The 20,713-nt window shown below is 38.8% G+C and overlaps 1 protein-coding gene across 1 annotated transcript in view; it reads left to right on the forward strand.

Annotated features, from left to right (window-relative positions):
• Positions 1–20,713, forward strand: part of MORC1 (MORC family CW-type zinc finger 1) — a 185,422-nt gene that overhangs the window by 56,785 nt on the left and 107,924 nt on the right. Inside the window, 5 exon segments of the mRNA XM_024735327.1 lie at positions 8,566–8,691; positions 13,412–13,491; positions 14,195–14,268; positions 16,618–16,682; positions 18,903–19,046. Of these exon segments, the coding sequence (XP_024591095.1) occupies positions 8,566–8,691; positions 13,412–13,491; positions 14,195–14,268; positions 16,618–16,682; positions 18,903–19,046 (489 nt within the window).

Genomic DNA, 20,713 nt, shown 5'->3' on the forward strand with positions numbered 1-20,713 from the left:
GGAGCTGAAGGAATCAGACTCTCTGACTTCAGACTATACTACAAAGCTACAGTAATCAAGACAATATGGTACTGGCACGAAAACAGAAATATAGATCAATGGAACAGGATAGAAAGCCCAGAGATACCTATGGTCAATTAATCTATGACAAAGGGAATAAGGATATACAATGGAGAAAAGACAGTCTCTTCAATAAGTGGGGCTGGGAAAACTGGACAGCTAGATGTTAAAGAATGAATTTAGAACACTCTCTAACACCATGTACAAAAATAAACTCAAAATGGATTAAAGACCTAAATGTAAGAGTGGGCACTCTAAAACTCTTAGAGGAAAACATACAAAGAACACTCTTTGACATAAATCACAGCAAGATCTTTTTTGACCCACCTCCTAGAGTAATGGAAATAAAAACAAAAAATGCGACCTAATGAAACTTAAAACCTTTTGCACAGCAAAGAAACTATAAACAAGATGAAAAGACAGCCCTCAGAATGGGAGAAAATATTTGGTAACGAATCAACGGGGAAAGAATTAATCTCCTCAATATATAAACAGGTCATGCAGCTCAATATTAAAAAAACAAACAACCCAATCAAAAAATGGCTGGAAGACCTAAATAGACATTTCTCCAAAGAAGACATACACATGGCCAAGAGGCACATGAAAAGCTGCTCAACATCACTAATCATTAGAGAAATGCAAATCAAAACTACAATGAGGTATCACTTCACACCGGTTAGAATGGCCATCATCAGAAAATCTACAAACAACAAATGCTGGAGAGGGTGTGGAGAAAAGGGAACCCTCTTGTACGGTTAATGGGAATGTAAATTGATATAGCCACTATGGAGAACAGTATGGAGGTTCCTTAAAAAACTAAATATAGAATTACCATATGATCCCCATCATCAGAAAATCTACAAACAACAAATGCTGGAGAGGGTGTGGAGAAAAGGGAACCCTCTTGTACGGTTAATGGGAATGTAAATTGATATAGCCACTATGGAGAACAGTATGGAGGTTCCTTAAAAAACTAAATATAGAATTACCATATGATCCAGCAATCCCACTACTGGGCATATATCCAGAGAAAACCATAATTCAAAAAGACACATGCACCCCAATATTTATTGCAGTAGTCTTTACAATAGGCAGGATATGGAAGCAACCTAAGTGCCCATCGACAGATGAATGGATAAGGAAGATGTGGTACATATATACAATGGAGTATTACTCAGCCATAAAAAGGAACGAGATTGGGTCATTTGTAGAGACGTGGATGGACCTAGTGCCTGTCATACAGAGTGAAGTAAGTCAGAAAGAAAAACAAATTTCGTATATTAATACATACATGTGGAATCCAGAAAAATGGTAGTGATGAACTGTTTTGCAAGGCAGGAATAGAGACACAGATGTAGAGAAGAAACCAAGGAGGAAAAGTGGGGGCTGGTTCTGGGATGAATTGGGAGATTGGGATTGACATATATACACTAATATGTATAAAATAGGTAACTAATAAGAACCTACTGTATAAAAAAAATAAAATTCAAAAAAACGTACCTTTATTTCCCCTTTATACCTCAGTATTTAAATGGATAAAGGAATATTGGTTTAAAAATTGTTTTTCTCAGTACTTATTACTTGTTTGACTTCTTGAATCCATGTTGTTAGTGAGAAGTCTGATGAAGATGTAATTATTAAAATTTTGTAATGCTCATTTTTCCTGTGCATAGCTTTTAGGATTTTCTCTTAACCTTTAATAATTCCATAATGTGGGTCTTGGCTTTCTCTAATTCTTCATACTCAGCAGTTGGAGGACTCTTGTAACTTATTTCTTTCGTATGGGCTCTGCCTTCAAATAGATCCAGATCCAACCACTTATCATCTCCTCTGCTGCTACGATCCTGGTCCAGGCCGCCCTCATATCTCACCTGGATTATTGCAGAAGTCCTCCCACTGGTCGACTGGTCTTCCTGCTTCCACCCTTGGCCCTGTAAAAACTATTCTACCCTTGCTCCTCTGTAGCAGCCAGAGTAGTCTTTTAAACAGTCTCTGTATAGAATTCTCCAGTGACTTCCCATTTCACCCAGAGAAAAAGTCAGTGTCTATACAGTGTTCTGCAGCATCCTGCATATTAGTCACCTATATTTCTCTGATCTTCTTTCCCCTTTTTCTCATTCCTCTCTAGGCACCCAAGCATCCTTACTATTCTTCCTTGGATTTCAGCAGGAGACTAGTATGTGTTCTAAGTCTACCAACTTGATTCTAGCTATGTCTTTGATTTTTGAAAAAATATTCCTTTATATGATGCCATGGTCTGTCAGCAGAGACATTAGGGTTAATTGAATGAATAGGCAGCATTTGCAGTCTAATGCCATATCATATATTCTTTGTAAAGTCCATACAGAATTAGAAAATATGGGCACCATATCCTTGAATCCTGTTCTGTGGATGGAGTTGAAGGAGCCAGAACCTCAGGCTTACAGGCAGGTAGGGGCTGTGGATGGAGGCTGCCTGAGCCCGTCCGCTAATTCCCACCACTCTGCAGCAGTGCTGTGCATCCAACCACTCAGCCTTGGAGGCAGTAGGTACATTATAAAAAGCATAGACTTTGTAGTCACTTAGAACAGGTCTCAAATTCTGGTTTTTCCACTGAGTAACAGACTATAGATAGATTCATTTTACATTCACTCGTTCAGTGGATATTTATTGAGTGTAAGTATCAGGCCTTGCTTTAGGATCTGGGGATATGTCAGGGAAGAAAACAAATATCTCTGCCCCCAAGTGGCTTGAATTCTGTTGAGAGAGCTTTCATTCTAACGGTAAGTTATTTGTAGTCTCTGAACTTCAGTGTTCTCATCTACAGGATGAGGCTATTGCATCATCTACTTAATACGAATGCTGTAGAAATAGAAGAGGCACAGTACTGGGCATGTGGAAGTTCTCAGTGCATTTTAATTCTGTCCATTCCTCTTCTCCCATAGCACTTCTTTCTAGCACTTACTATAATGCTCTGTAAACGAACTCAGTGCCTGGTACATAGCAAGTAACAAATGAATTAAGGTAAACTGAATTGAATGTCAATGTCTAGGTAATTTTCTAAGGATATTGCAGATACTTTCATTGGAAGGTGCTGGCAGTTTCCGTAGTGGGTTCTACTGTCCTCCATCCCTGAAGATCACTGGGGACTTTTATTAGGCTGAGAGGGGGAGTTTTAGGAAATTTTGTAAAGTGCTTCTGTTACCTTTGAAATCTTTTTTGACTTCCAAACTGTGAAGGCTTGATCACTCCTATAGCATTTTTCCTGATTCCCTTTTGGGGGGCCAGGATCATATGACCATTTCACTTGTTCTGTTATATATGCAATTTCCTTGTGCCCATGTTGTTTTCAATTACTTAATATCTTCTTAACATATTCAACTTTATGAAAAAATGGAAGAAACCACGGACTCTAGTAAAAAAAAAAGGCATGTCATGGAATTGGCTGTTATCAAAAGGGCCTTTCTTGCCCCTGGAATCCATCATGGCTCAGGATCTTAGGCAACTAGAGGAATCCATCCAAAAGTAATGATATAATACGGAGTAATTTCAATGGAGTTGAAATTTTGTGCTAAGTAATGTTTTGAAATTAGGTGTCATGTTGCCAGTGTGTTTCTAGATTGACAGTCATTGGGCAGCATTCCATAATGTCTCTAGTTTATGTCTTAACTGAGCTGGCTAGGAACACACCAAAAGTCACAGCTTCAGATTGCTACAATGTAGTGCTTGCCACACTATGGTTATGGCAGAAGCACTTTCATTACTTTGCACAGCTTATAACTGTTCTTTTAAATTGCCTCTTTGAGTTGACATTTCTCTTAGGTATAACCTACCCTGAGATTAAATTTGGTTAGCCCCTTTATAGTTCAGAACTTAACCTAGTTAAAAATCTTTACGCACTTCTTTATATTCAAGATAATATAGGCCTTGTTAATTTCAACTTCAAGCACTCTTCAGAGATTTTATAGAGACTTTAGCAATAAATTTAGAAAATTATAAACCAGTTTTGGTTATAGTATACAGTATTTTCATGAATAGAAATATGGCACTTCAGAGATACTCCAAAAGGGATCTAATTTAGTCTGGTGCCCAGATTTTAGAATTGTTTTCTCAACTATGGAAGGTAGTTCAGTGGTTGGACTGGATGGGAATCTGTTCTCTGTGTACCCAGTGTAGATAAATGTGGAGAGTGTCCTAGGTCCAAACACCTTCAAGAGATTGTTCTGCTCCCTTCTTTCAGGAAAACTGCTTTACATACTACCCTGTCCAGTAGGTCTACCAGGCAATGGGTCTTAAAACTGGTAGAGTTAAAGAAACACCTGGATAGTTTAAAAAAAATTCACATTCTCAGACTCCAGCCACAGGGAATCTGAATCGGTAGGTAAAGGAGATTTGACCTTGGTCATGAGACCCCTCTTTCTGGACCCTCTCCTACCCTTAACATAGTTTGGTGGTCCCAACACACCAATCCACCCATGATATTGCCACATATGGAGCAACACTTCCAACAGCAGGAGGACAGGGTGATTAGTCTGGGAGAAGAGAGAAGCCACACAGAGGCCACAGCCACAGCTGGAGGCTAAATTTGAGACTTTTTGAGAATACCCATTGCTGAGTAGGGGACAAGCACATAGATTACCCCAGCTCCTCCTGTCATATTCTACAGACTATAAAGCCAGTTTCTGCCTGAAAATTTTCCCTTCTCAAGTCTGTCACATGATGGTGTGTGTGTGTGTGTGTGTGTGTGTGTGTGTGTGTGTATGTGTGTGTGTGTGTATGTTAGGGAGCTTGCTCTCTTCCTTTCTCAGTTTATTACAGACAGTTAAATAGAAAGTAAGGGGGCTTCCCTGGTGGCGCAGTGGTTGAGAATCTGCCTGTCAATGCAGGGAACACAGGTTCGAGCCCTGGTCTGGGAAGATCCCACATGCCACGGAGCAACTAGGCCCATGAGCCACAACTACTGAGCCTGCGTGTCTGGAGCCTGTGCTCCGCAACAAGAGAGGCCGCGATAGTGAGAGGCCCATGCACCGCGATGAAGAGTGGCCCCCGCTTGCCACAACTAGAGAAAGCCCTTGCACAAAAATGAAGACCCAACACAGCCAAAAATAAATGAATAAATATTTATAAAAAAAAAAAAAAAATAGAAAGTAAGAGAGAAAGATGATACAGACAGAGAGAGATATGGATACTTCTGGAAAACTTTAGGTTGGAAAAGACATTTAGGAGGAAACAAGAGACGAACACCTCTTGAAGATATATGAAGCAGCTCCTGCGTGATGGAGAGTAACACTATATTTTTCCTTAGATCTTCTGAAGATACCATGATGACAGAGTACATTTGTATCTCAGTTTCCTCAGTGGGTAGCTTTATTTGTAAACACTGGTAACATCATCACTGAAGATGATCAGTCATTAAAAAGTCTTGTATAGGGAACCCTCTGTTGTTCGTTCTAAATTAAGCCAAGGAAGTCCTGAATAATTATCATTTATTCAACAAATGTTTATTGATGAGGATGCTAGCCTCATGGAGGGTACAGCCTGATGGAGATACAAGTAAGTAAACAGTCAACGACACCACAAAGCGGCAAGTGCTGTGGAGGGGAGCACCGGAGAGTGACTCACCCAATCTTGGGGAGTGAGGGAAGGCTTTGAGAGGAAGTGCGATCTGAAGCGTGAAGAGGAGCTCACTGAAAATGGCCACAGAATTGAATGTGTCAAGGCTTGGGGGTAAGAAAGCATGATGCCATATCTGGAGAACTGAAGTGGTCCTAAATGGCTAGACTGAAGCTGGCAGGAGACGAGGCTGGAGAGTTGAGTGGGGTCCAGATCATGAAGGACTTTATGTATCATATAAAGACTTTGAAAGTGACATTGGGTAGCCTGTTTCATATACAGATGTCATATTTAGCCGCCTTTGTCTTTCTATCACTGACATGATAATAGCATAAGAAGTATTGCTGTTCTCTTTGTCACAAGTAAATAGGAACTTTCAAAAGTAGGTGTGTGGGGGCTTCCCTGGTGGCGCAGTGGTTGGGAGTCCACCTGCCGATGCAGGGGACACGGGTTCGTGCCCCGGTCCGGGAGGATCCCACATGCCGCGGAGCAGCTGGGCCCGTGAGCCGTGGCCGCTGAGCCTGCGTGTCCGGTGCCTGTGCTCCGCAACGGGAGAGGCCACAGCAGTGACAGGCCCGCGTATCCCAAAAAAAAAAAAAAAAAAGAAGGGGGGGGGGAGGAACAGGCCCGCGTATCCCAAAAAAAAAAAAAAAAGTAGGTGTGTGTGTAGAAAAGGATTAATGCTAGAAGTCTTGCTTGCAAGATTGGCCCTTGGCTGGCTTCTGGGAACTTGGCTGGTAAACAGTTCCCCTCACTGATATAAAACTTTCTGTAACAGGTGAGGGTGGCTCACTGTGTCCAGACTGTGCAAATAACATGATATATGCTGAAAATCTACTTTTTTTTCTGGGACTCTGGAATTTTTATACATGCTAGGCAGAGGGTGTTTATATGACCAGCCCCAGTAAAAAGACAAAAACAAAAACAGAAGCAAAGAACAAACAATGATGAAAAAGCCTTGAGGGCCCAGAGTCTCTAATGGGCTTCCTGAGGCAGAAGCATCGCACACACGTTGCTACATTTTCATAGCTGGGGAAAGGGTATTCTCTGTGTGACCCTTCATGAGAGGGGGAGAACATAAGAAAGCCACACGAGGATCCCTCTAGACATCACCTCTCTTTTCCATAGGAGCCATTGTATATCCTTAGTTCGTCACCATGATAAAGCTTAGCCGTGAATACAATTACATGCTAAGTCCCGTGAGACCTTCTAGCGCATCTTCCTCACGTAGGGGAGGTCTTGAGGATCCCCAGCAAACATGCTATGAATATTTACCTATAAATATTAATGGAATGAGTAAAGAAGTGACCTATTAAGAGGTAGACATATTAGTGTCCTTATTTTATATTTGTATAATATTTTTTTAACCAAAACTTGTCTAACCCAGTTGGATCTCTCACCAGATTTCTCAAATTCTCAAACTTGTCTCTGAATTACTTTTGACTTTTACCTTCAAATGACAAAGAAGTGTTAGCTTTGAGGAGAGTCAAAAGAAGGAGCTTCTAGCTGTAAGGGCAATTTCAAATCAGGAGATCCAGAAAGGATTTGAATAATGGCAGAAGTCCTCAGAATTTTTATAGTGTCCCAAGGTGACTTTTTTTTTTTTCTCTTAACAGGGGAGGACTTACTTGACTGCAGCTTCTGGTATACTAATAATTGACTACATTACTGTAGTCATGCAGATAGCCCTTCGTGTCACATTAAAGCTGCACTTGTATTTATGGAGTAATAGCCATGGACTAGATACTTTTACATAATTTATATTGGGAAATTCTACTGGAGGCTTTCTTTTTAAACAACTAATAGAAATTCCTGACTTCATAATGAGCTTCAGATCCTGCCTGGAGGAACTTATAACCAACCAGGAAATCCTTGGGCTGCCTATAGATTTCGTCTTCATTTTTGTAAATTCCTTGGAGCTCGGTTCTTTCTTACTGAGTAATTGCCAATAATGTGACCCCATTGAGCAGCCACCCCTCAACAGGCTTTATATTTCCTTTCCACCAACTTGTCTCCCTCTGGACTGAGGTAGGATTATAAAAATGATAGGTTTACTGCTCCCTGCTTTCTATTTGTGCCTTGTAGCCCTTCCCCTGTAGACTTTTCTAGGACCCAGTAGATGAAGAGCACTACTTCTTAAGCATGGCTGGGCCTGTTTTTGCTCTTTATTTCTTGTCTAATTGGAGAGGATTTACAGTTGACAAGTAGACTTTAATATAGAAGGTCCCTGGAGTTGTTGTTTTACAGCAACACAGCGACTTCTCAACAATGCAGTTTTACAACGTAGTTTTCTTCATAGGCTATTTATGTTGTTTCTGCTCCCATTTTATTGCCTTTCCACCCGTTATTTTTCTCTTTTCTTTTTCACTTATCATGTTATCAGACTTCTCCCCTCAGCTGGCCATTAATACTTATTTTAACACTTAATTGCACTTACAGAATGAAGTTTTATGTTTCTTGTTCATAATTTTCAAAGCAAGTGAAACATTTTATTGTATTTCTCTGTTTGCAGTAACTTCATGGAAATGTATTTCATTCATGTGGGCCTAGATTCATTTTGTTATGTTCGAGCAGGGGGATTGCTTTGTATATTTGAGGCGGTTTTGTCCTTCTGGGCTGATAGCTTTAATGAAAAGTATCTTTTCTATTGCTGATGTAAGTCTACTTTGAATCGGCTAGTTGCCAACCAGAGTTCAGTTCTAATCAATGTGTAGGTTATTCACGGAAGCCCTTGTATTTAGGGGTGTGTGAGTGTTGCAGGATTTGCTGGTATTTGTTGTGTCATTAGGTTTAGAAAAAAGTTCTTGAAGCTGCTAGTAGTAACCATTATGACTTGGTAGTCTTATTTTTTCTTCTCAAATAATGTCATTATTACATTGTCTACAGTATGGCCTTTGATATTTTCTTTTCTAGTTTTCCAGAGAGACGGTCATTCAGAGCCTATACATCTGTTCTGTATTTTGACCCTTTGATGAGAATATTCATTCAGGCCAAAAGAGTTAAAACAAAATACCTATGTTATTGCCTCTACAGACCCAGGTAACTCACCTTTGTTCAATTATCTTCATAGAGTTTTCATTTGTAAAATACCTCCCACCCCAATTGTTAAAGTGATTTGATAGTAAGATTTTTATAATTTGATAGTAAGATTTTTACAATTGCAAATAAAATTCAAACTGCATTCTGGAAGGTTTGCTGAAGAGTAATTATATGAAACAAATATTTGGCCATAATAGTAACATACTGCAGTGAACACTCTAAGTTAGATGGTCCCCCCAAGTAGGAATATGTTATTTACTTCAGTGACTCCTAGGTGCTTTGATTGTAATGGGTTCTATTAAAAAAATCTGTTCTTATATTTTCTTTTTACTCAAATATATTTGAACTATTAAATCATATACATATATGTGTATGTATATTTTATATATAGAATGCACATATGTACATCTGGTTCACTTATATTTTAATTACCATTTATATTTTAGCATAAGCTTTTTTTAAGCTTACATTTGCCTATTATATAACTTATCTTGCACAACTATGCATGCTATGAGAACAGTTTTTTTTTTCTTGGTGTGTGGTATGTGGGTGGTCATTCATTTATTTTCTAAACATTTATCAAAACCTGTTAGTCTGAGATTGTGCTAGAAAGATAAGATTAGTTCTAGTTTTCAGGAGTTTACTATCTACTGGGAGGAATATTTAATGCTTGTACATTGTCTATATGTATGCCTTTTGATATACATTATGTTATTTAATTTTTGCAGTGACCCTGTGTGTTGTGTTTTATCATCATTTAGAAAGAAATAAATGTCAGAACTAGATAAGAACTCAAATCTTCTGGCTCCGAATTCTTTACCAATTCAAATTCCATGCTCTTTCCCCTATACCACACTAATTCTTTATAACAGACCCATATTTGTTATGTTGTCTTATTTCCATGAATAAGTAGTTGCTGTTCTGGGGCCTTGCAATCACTCATATTGATATTAATATGAAAAATTGTGGATCTCTGAATTGAATGCCCTGACCACACACGAATGGATTCCTCAAAAGCTTTACTGTTGATTTCTGATTCTACTGCAGATCATATTTTGAAAAATGGAGTATACCAAGCCTGAGACTTACTGTATAAATCTGTTTGTTCCTTAATTCATATCAAAGCGATACTTCCTTTTCATCAGTCTCATTCTTCTGGGAAGCACCAAGGGTCTCCTGGATCAATCAATATAGCTCATCTTTTCAAATTAAATTATTCCTCTCTTAGTAAGTTTGGGTAAAAAAATGGTTTAAGCCAGTGGAAAATGTGGATTTATCTCTATATTCTGAGGGAATTTTATTAAATTGAATTTCGTCTACCTAAATTACTTATATCAAGTGATGGCTGTTTCCTACCCTAGTATATTTTTTAATGCACCTTTCAGTGTAATATTCTTAGATATATCTTACCAGGAAGTAGATATAATACAAATATTTATTTTATTCCTTAAAAGATACTTAAGGAGGCTCTGATACTTACATGGGGCTCTGATAAACTGTTAAGTCTGATATGTTTTGGGATCTACAGTATAGACAGGTTTAATTTTTCATGGCTTTATCCCTTAGGCTTAACTTTCTCTCCATTTGACTTATTTACTTGCATATTGTTTTCCTCACAGCTTCTCTGGTGGCAAAAGTTTTGTGTAAGAAATATGTGGTGTTCTCTCCATGTTATCTCACCCCTAGTGGGATGACCCTTACTTTATTTCTTCCTTAAAAGGCACTCTAGCTCTAATGGCTGTATGGAAACAAATTAAAAGCTGGGAATGACCCTATAGGACCAGAGTAGAAGCATGTAAAATGTATTAAAAATGATTAAATACTCTGTCCACTTGACCATCCAGCCTCCAATAAACTTCTAGACATGAACCCTGAAGTATTATTTATAAGAATACATACCTATACTTTATGGTCAGTCATTTCTCTATATTTTCGTAGCAAACAGAAAGAAGAAGATTGTATTTTAATTGTGTGGATGGACTTACAGTTGCTGTAGTTCCTTTACCCCAATGTCTCTAACAAGTTCAGAAGGTGCTAGGGGGGAATTTTTGGTGTCATGTCATTGGTTTCCTCCCTTAATCATATTCTCTTCAGTGTTTTTATCAATAGCTTGGGTAAAAAACAGGCATGTTTGAATTCATAATAGACCCTGAACTAGAAGGAGTATCTTATATCAGGCATAATGCGAACAAGATGTGAGAGAGTTGAAATACGAAAGATAAATGTAGTACAAATAACCTACAGTCCCGAATTCAGATTTTAAAAATCTATTGTGTTAATATCCTAGACTTGGACAGTGATTTACATGAAAAAAAATAGATGTTTTCATTGACCACAAGCTTAATCTAAGCTGATAGTGCGACAGGGTTGCTGAAAATATTTATGGAACTTAGCGAGCAGCACAAGATGGTAGCCATCCGTTCTCCCCACGCCCCGCCGCGGGTCCCAGCGGCTCGGGCGGCGGGAGCAGCGGCAGCGGCCAGGCAGCCCAGCTTCGCGAAGGCTCTGCGCCCGGGGGCACCCGGCCCGCGCCCGCCCCGCCGCCACGATGCCCAAGAGGAAGAAACCGGCTCCTGCAAATGTAGAAACGAAGCCAAAAAAGGCGGCAGGAAAGGATAAATCTTAAGACAAAAAAGTGCAAACAGAAGGGAAAAGGGGAGCAAAGGGAAAACAGGCTGAAGTGGCTAACCAAGACACTAAGACAGATTCACCTGCAGAAAATGGAGAAGCTAAAAACGAGGAGAGCCCAGCTTCTGATGAAGCAGGAGGGAAAGAAGCCAAGTCTGATTAATATCACACACCTGGTCCTATCAGGGGTCCCTGTCTCCCTCCTTGTACAATCCAGAGGAACATTTTTATCAACTATTTTGTAAATGCAGGTTTTTCTAGTAACTCTAGAAACATTTTTAAAAAGGAGGGAGTCCCACCTCATCCCATTTTTTAAGTGTAAACGCTCTTTTTTAAGAGGTGAAATCATTTGCTGGTTGTTTATTTTTTGGTATTATATCCTATAATACAAAGCATACTAAATGGCAGTTTGGAGTCAGTTGTGCATTTAATGTCTTAAATGCTTTAAATTACTTGTCTTCCCATGTTGTTTTTGGTAGAATTGTTTCCTAAAGGAAACCACTCACCCCTTGATCTTGGCTCTCCTGGGCAGAATTTTGTGCACTTTGTAACATCTTTGGCAATGGTAGTCCAGTTCTTCTAGTAACTGTTAATGTGCTGTGGACGACTGACAATTTGAGTATGTAGTGTATATGATATTAAATTGTGAATTAGTTGGACTTACGGTGTAATAGCATATTAGTATTTGAAGGTATTGGTACTTGATATCCTGTGAAGGGAAATTTGCCTCCAGATTTTAAGCTGGAAAGTCACTGGAATAACTGTTCAGAAAAGAATCACAACTACATGATTTTTTAGATTTTTGGTACGTATATTGAGAATTGTGTACAGATTGAAATGTCTGTATACTGATCCTCAAAACAACCAATAAAATCTCAATTATAAAAGAAAAAAAGAGAAAAGAACAAGATGGTAACACTACCAGTAAACCATGTCCTGCTTATACCATGTCTGGAGGGGGATGTTCAGATGAGGATGCTTTAGGAGGGAAGGGACTTCCTAGCTCACAGTATCAATTAACTATCTGGTTATCTGGTAGGGGGTCATTGGTGGAATTGAGCATCATGCCGTGGCTGAGGGAATACACAGGGCCTGAGTGAAAACGTGAAAAGCTGCCATATGAAGGTTGGAATTCTAGAGGGCAGAACTTGGATCAGATAGAATCCAAGGCTGGATAGAAGTGGAAGACAGAGCTAGCTCAGCATGAGAGTGTTAGGCTGTTTTTGCAAGGCAGAGACACACAGATTACCTTTTTCTATCGGTGTTTGTTTATTTATTTAAATTTATTTGTTTATTTATTTATTGGCCGAGTTGGGTCTTCGTTGCTGCGCGAGGGCTTTCTCTAGTTGCGGCGAGTGGGGGCTACTCTTCGTTGCGGTGCGTGGGCTTCTCATTGCGGTGGCTTCTCTTGTTGCAGAGCACAAGGTCTTAGGTCTTAGACTGTAACAGAAACAAGCTGCTGGCCTAATTGCCCACGAGCAGTATTTTGCCTATGCCTGGCATAGGCTCATTGGGAATATAGATGGAGACTCTCTCCTCTGCCTGAAGAGATGCCTCTTTTTATATGTCTTTAAATGTTTTGGCTTCAAGAGATGTTCTAGAATTCTCCATCTAACTCTCACTGCCTTTCTAAACATTGAAGTTATCAGAGAATGTTAAGCTCCTGAGTCTACATGGGTATCAGACAAAATTAGGGACTGAGAGAAGCAGTTTATCCAGTTATTAGTGATTATCTGGGTAAGAGGGCTAGGTATATTAACCAGAAACTTTGATAATGGAGCAGTTACATAGAAAATTTTCTTTTTAAGAAAATTGTCCTATTTTACATGTATAAGTGAACATTTGTGTGGCCAGAGATTTTCTTATATCTCTCCTGAAGTTCCCTTACTAAAGCAAAATTGCCAAGTATTAAAAGGCAAGAAATTTTTCTTAGGCCTAAACTTTGCTGACTTACCAGCTGAATGCAACTTACTTGATGACTTTTTCTTAATAATAACATATCTCTGGAGTATATAGTCTTCCTAAAGAACATTTTTGTATTATGAACTTTAAAATGATAATCTGACTTACGTTCTTTCTTGTTTCATTTCAGAAAGTATCTGTATGTCACATCTTCTTTTAAAGGAGCATTTAAAAATGAAGTTAAAAAGGCAGAAGAAGCAGTAAAGATAGGTATGTAATTACCTATGGCCTACATCATTATTGTTAATTTATTCAGCAGACATTAATTGAGCAGTTATTCTGAGACATACCCTGCTTTGGGCATTATAGGAATAAACACAAGTAATCAAATGTAATTCCTACCTCTAAGGAACTTCATAACACGTTTTCCATCTTTGGTTTTGTCTAAATATGATGTTATTATTATAAAAGTAATTCAAGTTCTGCATACACACTTGGAACTAGATTGATGTATATTAGGGCTGTCCTGATGCAGAGTTAGATCATTTTGGAGACTGGTGTTGCATCCACTTTAAGAAGGCATGCTCTACACATTCACTCCTCCCACAAAAGGACAAAGCCATCCTTCCCCAATGATCCAGGAGTGAGGAGTAGCTCTATATCCATATTTCATGGATTTTAGAGAGTTTCCAGTCAGCCGAACATTCAGTCATGACTTTTGAATTTGTATGTATATATATATATATATATATATATATATATATATGCCCTATAAGTTGTCATGCCTTGGAGGACCCTGTATGGCTACCTAGTCTTGGAATGTGTGAAAGCTATAGAAGGAATACAGGATTTTCTGAGATTGTCATCTGTAAGCCATTCTTACTGGCCATGAATATATTATATATATGTAATATTCATTTAAAGATGCTTGAAATGGTTTCATTTTATTGAATCATCTTGCTTCTGTTTCTAGCTGAACTCTTATTGAAAGAAGCACAAATCAAAGGAAACCACTCTGACAGAGCTTCTTTGTCTTCTCCTGCCAAGGTATGACATACAGAGTAGTCTTCTTAAGTGGTGAACAGGGTCATTTGCTTTTTCCTGTACACAGATGACTCTTATTTATCACTTACTTCTTAAACCTTTAAACAAGCTCAGAAGATTGTTAATTTTAACACAGGTAAACAGAATAGATGGGTGCAGAGAAAGGGGAGGAAACTCAGCAAGTGGGGGGAAGGCTGAGATTGAGAGCAAAGGTGAACAAAATGTGGGGTGAATTGAAAAGTAAGGAAGATCATCACAACTCATTTCTTTAAAAGGAAGGGAGGGCTTCCCTGTTGGCGCAGTGGTTGAGAGTCCGCCTGCCGATGCAGGGGACACGGGTTCGTGCCCCAGTCCGGAAAGATCCCACATGCCGCGGAGCGGCTGGGCCCGTGAGCCATGGCCGCTGAGCCTGCGCGTCCAGAGCCTGTGCTCCGCAACGGGAGAGGCCACAGCAGTGAGAGGCCCGCATACCAAAAGAAAAAAGAAGGGAAAAGTGATAGAGAAAATAATGAAAAGCTAGCAGAGAAAACTAGCCTATCAAGTCTCCCTGAAAATATCTCTTCAAATTATAGCTCCCTATGGACCTAAATAAATAGGGAGAACAAGGAGAAGACTAATAAGCAATCCTTCTTTCTAGTGCTAAGAATTATTTACTATAATTATGAATATTAATAACAGTGCTTCCAGCTTACAAAGCTCTTTTCTTATGAGTTGCTCCACACAGTTCATAAACATTCTATGTAATCCTTGCAATATGCCCATGAGTAAGATAGGTTATAAAGAACTATTATCATTAATTATAATGCATAGAAACTAAGAGAAAAAGAATATTGCAGCAGGACATGTATTTTAAGTTTGCTAACTTTTACCAAAAATATGGTACCAAGCTTGCTACCACAGTAAGTCATTGCACGACATATTTACGTGCTTGCATGGGATAAGGAGGTATAGGGAGAAAAAAATGCTTCACTTCACCCTTCCTTCATCCTCTTCTGCGCACTCAGTATATGAATTCTTTCTGTAATTTGCCCTCAAACTTTCAAGAGCGTGTCTGATAAAGAGCTCTCATATCTAATGGTCGTGAATATGGGATGAAATCAAAGAGTAGCACATGTTAATTCCCCAAATCTATCCATGACTTTCCCCAAATTCTTTTACCTTTTTCTTTTCACTAATTTTTTTTTTAAGGTAAACGTAGACCTATCTTATTGTTGTTGACTTTTAAGGAAGAGTTTAAGCTTTCTTTATTTTGTCTCTAAAAAAATCAGTTTCCTTGGCTGTATGTATTTGGGAGACAAGAGAAACAGACTCTTTCTAACGGGTCAGGACCTTGCTTTCTTCTTGCCTTAGCCAGTTACCTCTCGCTGCCCCTTTGCTCTGTGCTCTAAGTTCATTGACAGGAAGGGCAGGGATGTCTTTGAGCAGCTTGCTTTGTTGCCCTGATTCACACTGGTTTCTTTAACTCAGAGAAGAGAGCTAAGCAGAATGACCTCGGCTTTTGACCTCTTAAATTCCTCTAGGCGGTTGGGTGGTTGAATTTGAAGTGAAATACTTAACAAGCATTTACCATTTTCTTTTACTTTAAAGGCCTTGAAAATAAGGTTCAGTCAGAGGTGTATCCATCAAATGAGATGCCCATCTTTCACATCAAGTGGATGGAGCACATTAAAAGTCTATTCTTATTTGTGAAATAATAACAATGCATTTTTATTTTCTGCCTGGTTATAGAGAGCATACCAGAAATAGGATAGTGAATCAGCCAGTATATCAAATTGAAAGAGAAAAAAAGAAAGACAGGTGGGTACCGCTATTGAGGCACTCTGAAAGGGAGAAAGCCCAGGATGGGATACCCTATAAAGGGAAAGTTTGCGGAGGATTAGTTAGGGGTATATGGAACTTGATATAGAGGAGACATTTTCTTTTGGCCTCTGATAAAATTTTTTTTCCCGAAGGAAGCCTTAGTGATGGATCACGTGATTCAGCATTTTCTGTTCTCACAGACAAAAGCCAGAGTCTAGGTGCATTGAACGACTTTCCCAAGCTTTCACATAGTTTGTGTGAAAGCCACTGTGATATTACAGGAAGCAATGACTCTTTCTCTAAAAGCCAGAGAGGACATTGGGATATGTGCAAAGAGAGAACTGTGGGCTTGGATTTGGTTTGTCTTCTTAGCTATTGGAACTTAATCATTTATCAAGTATTTATTGAGTATCTGCTATTGTAGAATTGCATTAGGCAATATGACCTATCACTATTACCCTTGTGAAACCTTTAGATAATAGGATAATATCAACTCAGCTCTCATTTATTTAATGGCATTATGTGCTCTCCTAACCAAATGTACTTCTCCAGGATGTATTACGGAAAGCTTTGGAAGATGTAAAAGCAAAGCAGAAGATTCTTCAAGAGAAACGGAGGTAAGACATAAGATTTTCTGTTTGCTAGAATCCTCTGTACTATGTTAAAACTAATTCTGATTTCTGAGTAGGCAGATTTGGTGATTATTATGACAGTTTCTCTTCCTAACTTGTGACATCTTATGATATTAAGCATAATATGGTCAAAATCCCTCAACCAGCGTAATCAATGGAAAGTATTTATAAAGTATATATTTTCATGTACACATATGTTAAAACTTCTCAATACAGAGTGAAAAATTAGTTCAGTGTTTGATTAGATGAAGAAGAGAACTGCCCAGGGGTCCAGCTGACAACTTCTCTTTCCCTGTGTCCTTTGCCATTTAAACTCTGGAGGGTTGGTCCCAGTTCCTTCCCTCTTCTAGTACTGCTTACAATTTAAGATAGAGTATGCTTCAAGTAAAAGTATCACTTATATACGGTTAAAATAAAAATAGCAAGCCTATATTACAAAACCATTGTTTACGTTGGTAGGGTTGACTTGATGTCCAGTTCAGGTGTTAAGCAAGTTAAATTGAAAATAATCACTGTTGTCCAAGTAAAGTCAGACTTTGGAAGCTGTGATAACTTTGAGAAACAAATTTTTAGGGAAGTGTTATTAGTTTTCAGCATTTTTTGGTGTGTGTGAACCGTGATGTGCTATATAACAGTAACTTTCTTCAAAACTTAAATTTGAAATGTTAATTATGCATTTATCAAAATAAATGTAAAATAAATGTCATAGAAATCTTCAGTGAAAAGCAAAGGCCTCTTTAAAGCCTTCAGAAAGAAAAAGCTGGTTGATGACTTTTTTTGTCATCACAGTGATAGGCATGAAAGGTGACCATCCTATTACAATAATGCCAGTTGGTATGAACTTATTTTTATAGTACAATGCTTTTTTTAAATTTGAAGACAATCAGTATGCCATTTACTGTCGCAGAGTGATTATGTCATACCCTCCAATACTCTGTTTTGGGGTCCCTTACAAAGTCAGTATTCTATTTAGTTAAACAACGGGAACCTAATTATAGAGTAGACATTTTTGAGAAAAACTTTGATTCATATATATTTAACCCTACATGTATATGCATTTAAAAACTACATAATATATTAATTCATGTCAGTAACTCCCTCAGAAAGTCTGATGTACTCTGTATATCATATCCATATAGAAGGACTGATACAACTTTGTCACTGTCCTTTAATGATAGATATATTTAATCAGTCCAGTAAGTATGTCAGTTGTAATAGCCCATGATCATGAATTTGAAAAGAAAAGCTGTTTTTGTGGAATGAGAGGAGCTACAGGATGGGTGGAGGGAAAGAATTATATTTGGTACCATTCTTGGTTGGGAAAGGAGAATAACTTGCCAGGCACCTAATGTCTTCCAAGTTTGTACTGAACATTATCCGTTTTACTCCTCACGGAATCCCAAGTGGCTAGGCAGGTATTATTCCCATTTTTCACACGAGACAGAAAGTTGAAGCGACTCATCCATAGTCACATGGTTGTTGCAAAGACAAGCTTGTATTTGAAGTCACATCCATCTTTCTGGTTCTTACATCCAGGTGTTTTTCATAGCTCCAAGCAGCCTCCTGTTATTATGACTGTTTCTGTCATGTCTGCTATGTCTCATTTTCTATTTTTACACTTTTAATACAAAAGTCACATAAAACATAGTATAGCAGACAGAGTCAGAAAAAACAGGAGCTAATGTCTGTTGCCCTTGTAAACTTGCTTAATTAACTTTGATTTACCTTTGAATTTGGAAAAAGAGAGAAAACTAAAGAATATCTTTTGGCACATTCCAATCTGTGTAGAATATTTGGAGGTTTGAGAACATGCTGAAAGTTAGAAATACCTAAATTTTAAAATGGTCAAATCATCATTTTTCAAAAAATGCTGTGACGTACATATTAGACCAGTTAACATTTTACAACTTGTACTTTCTAGTTCTTATAAACTGTAAACTTTCTAGTTCTTGTAAATTTAAATTGGCAAACTCATTTTTGAATCAGAGTGCTTGTGTTTGACTGGTATTGTTATTGCCTATCACGTTTATGCAAAATACTTGGCCATACAGAGATACCGAGTGTGCTTACTAAGTTTTGCAAAATATCTGTATATTTTATGTATATAGTTCCTTTGATATTTATCTTCTGAGTTTGTTTATTAACAGTTTGTAAACTGTATATTTTTATTAATATATTTTTTTCACTTTCTAAATGTAATGCTAGAGAATTAAAAAAAGCAAGGACACTCACCCTGTTCTTTGGTGTGAACATAGAAAACCGAAGCCAAGCCGGGATGTTCATTTACAGTAATAACCGCTTGATCAAAATGCATGAGAAAGTGGGCCCACAGTTGAAACTGAAGTCCTTGTAAGTATGTTTTTGTTTTCAGAGGCACAGGCAGGATGAGGGAAGTTGCAGTAAGATTTTGTCTGTGGAGGTAAGTGATTAATCATAATGGGAGCAGGTGTCATATCCCCCATCCACCCTTCCCATCAGTGTGCAGGCATTCATCTGCCTAATTTATAATGTCAGTGGAGCTGTGTGCCTGCTCTAAGGAAAAAGCATGCTTTTGGAAACTTTACCATTTCTTGTGCCATCTACTAGGGTTAAGTTTCTGATATTTCACCAATTAAAAAATAATATAAGCAGAGTAAAGAAATTTTGGAAAAGAAAAATCCATAGTCTTATACCACAGCCCTGTTAACATTTTGTGCAGCCCCTGCATGTATGAGTTCCTGCCAGTTACCTGCATGAGCGTATATTCTTAACACTCTTCAGCCTGCTTCGATCCCAGAGTAATACATTCTGGTGCTTTCCCGGTGGTGGGTCTGAAACTCCACAAGCTGCTCTCATGAATTATGTAGGGTCCCGAAGAGAGACCATAGAAAAGCACAGAGTCAGACAGGATAACCGCGAGCAGTAGGATGGCTCAGGGGGACACTTTTTCATCTTGTTCCCTCACTCTCAAGGAATTAGTGACTCACTCATTTGTTCATTCAACAAGCACTTGTATTGCAGTATCTTGTGCCAGGCACTGTACTAAGCTCTGCAGACAAAATGTTGAAAACCTACTACCTTTTGCTAAGGAACTTGTAGTCCAGTGAGATGGACAAATGTATAAATATGTATTTATTATTGTGTGGGAACAGCAAGAATGATCTTTTAAAACATAAATTAGTTTATTCTCTTGCTTAAAATCCCAGTGCATGTAGAATAGAACTGGTTTTCATAGTCTGCCAGTGATCTGGCTGCTGCCTGGCTCAGGGACACACCCCACCCATCCCCAGCCTCTGCCTGCATTCCCCTCACACCAGCAGGCTCCCTGTTCCTTTGACATCCTAAGCTTGTTCCTGCCGTAGGGCCTTGGCATTTGCTATTCCCTCTGCCTTGAACCTTCTGTCCTCAGATCTTCTTACTGCTGGTCCTAGCATGTCACTCAGGCACCAGCTCTGAAGTTTGCTCCACAGGAGGGTCTTCTTAGACTGTCTAATTAAAACCAGCCCCTGCCATCACCCCTCTCTACCTTTTCTCTCTTCACAGATTACAGCACCTGCTGTATTTTCCTTATACCAACTTATTGCCATCTGAAATGCCCTTATCACCCTTAATTGTCGCCGTCCTTTAATAGAAGAGAAACTTCATAAACAGGGACCTTGTCTTTCTTATTCATAACGTATTCCTAGTTCCTCGAATAGGGCCAGGTGCTGAGCGTGAATGAATTGATGAATGAACAAATATATGTTAGAGGCAAGTATCAGGTGCAAAAAGCCTCTTAGGAGGGGCAGTAAATGAAACTGGGGGAATTTAAGTTAGGTTTCCTGGAAGAAGTGATGCCCAAATTCAGACTTACAGAATGACTGGCTGAAGGGAGGGCAGGGTGGAAGGGGAAAGTAATGAAAAACATGATGGGCAGCGGCCCCAAATTGGGAAGGTGTGACTTGTGTGCCAGGCTGCGGGCACTGGGGAGCCCTTGAAGAGCTAGACTTCTGGATGCCCTTTCCCTAAACAGGTTATAGCACTAAGCAGAATAGCCC

The sequence above is a fragment of the Neophocaena asiaeorientalis genome, unplaced genomic scaffold, assembly GCF_003031525.2.
Source record: "Neophocaena asiaeorientalis asiaeorientalis breed wild unplaced genomic scaffold, Neophocaena_asiaeorientalis_V1.1 scaffold136, whole genome shotgun sequence".
NCBI classification, from domain to species: Eukaryota; Metazoa; Chordata; class Mammalia; order Artiodactyla; family Phocoenidae; genus Neophocaena; species Neophocaena asiaeorientalis.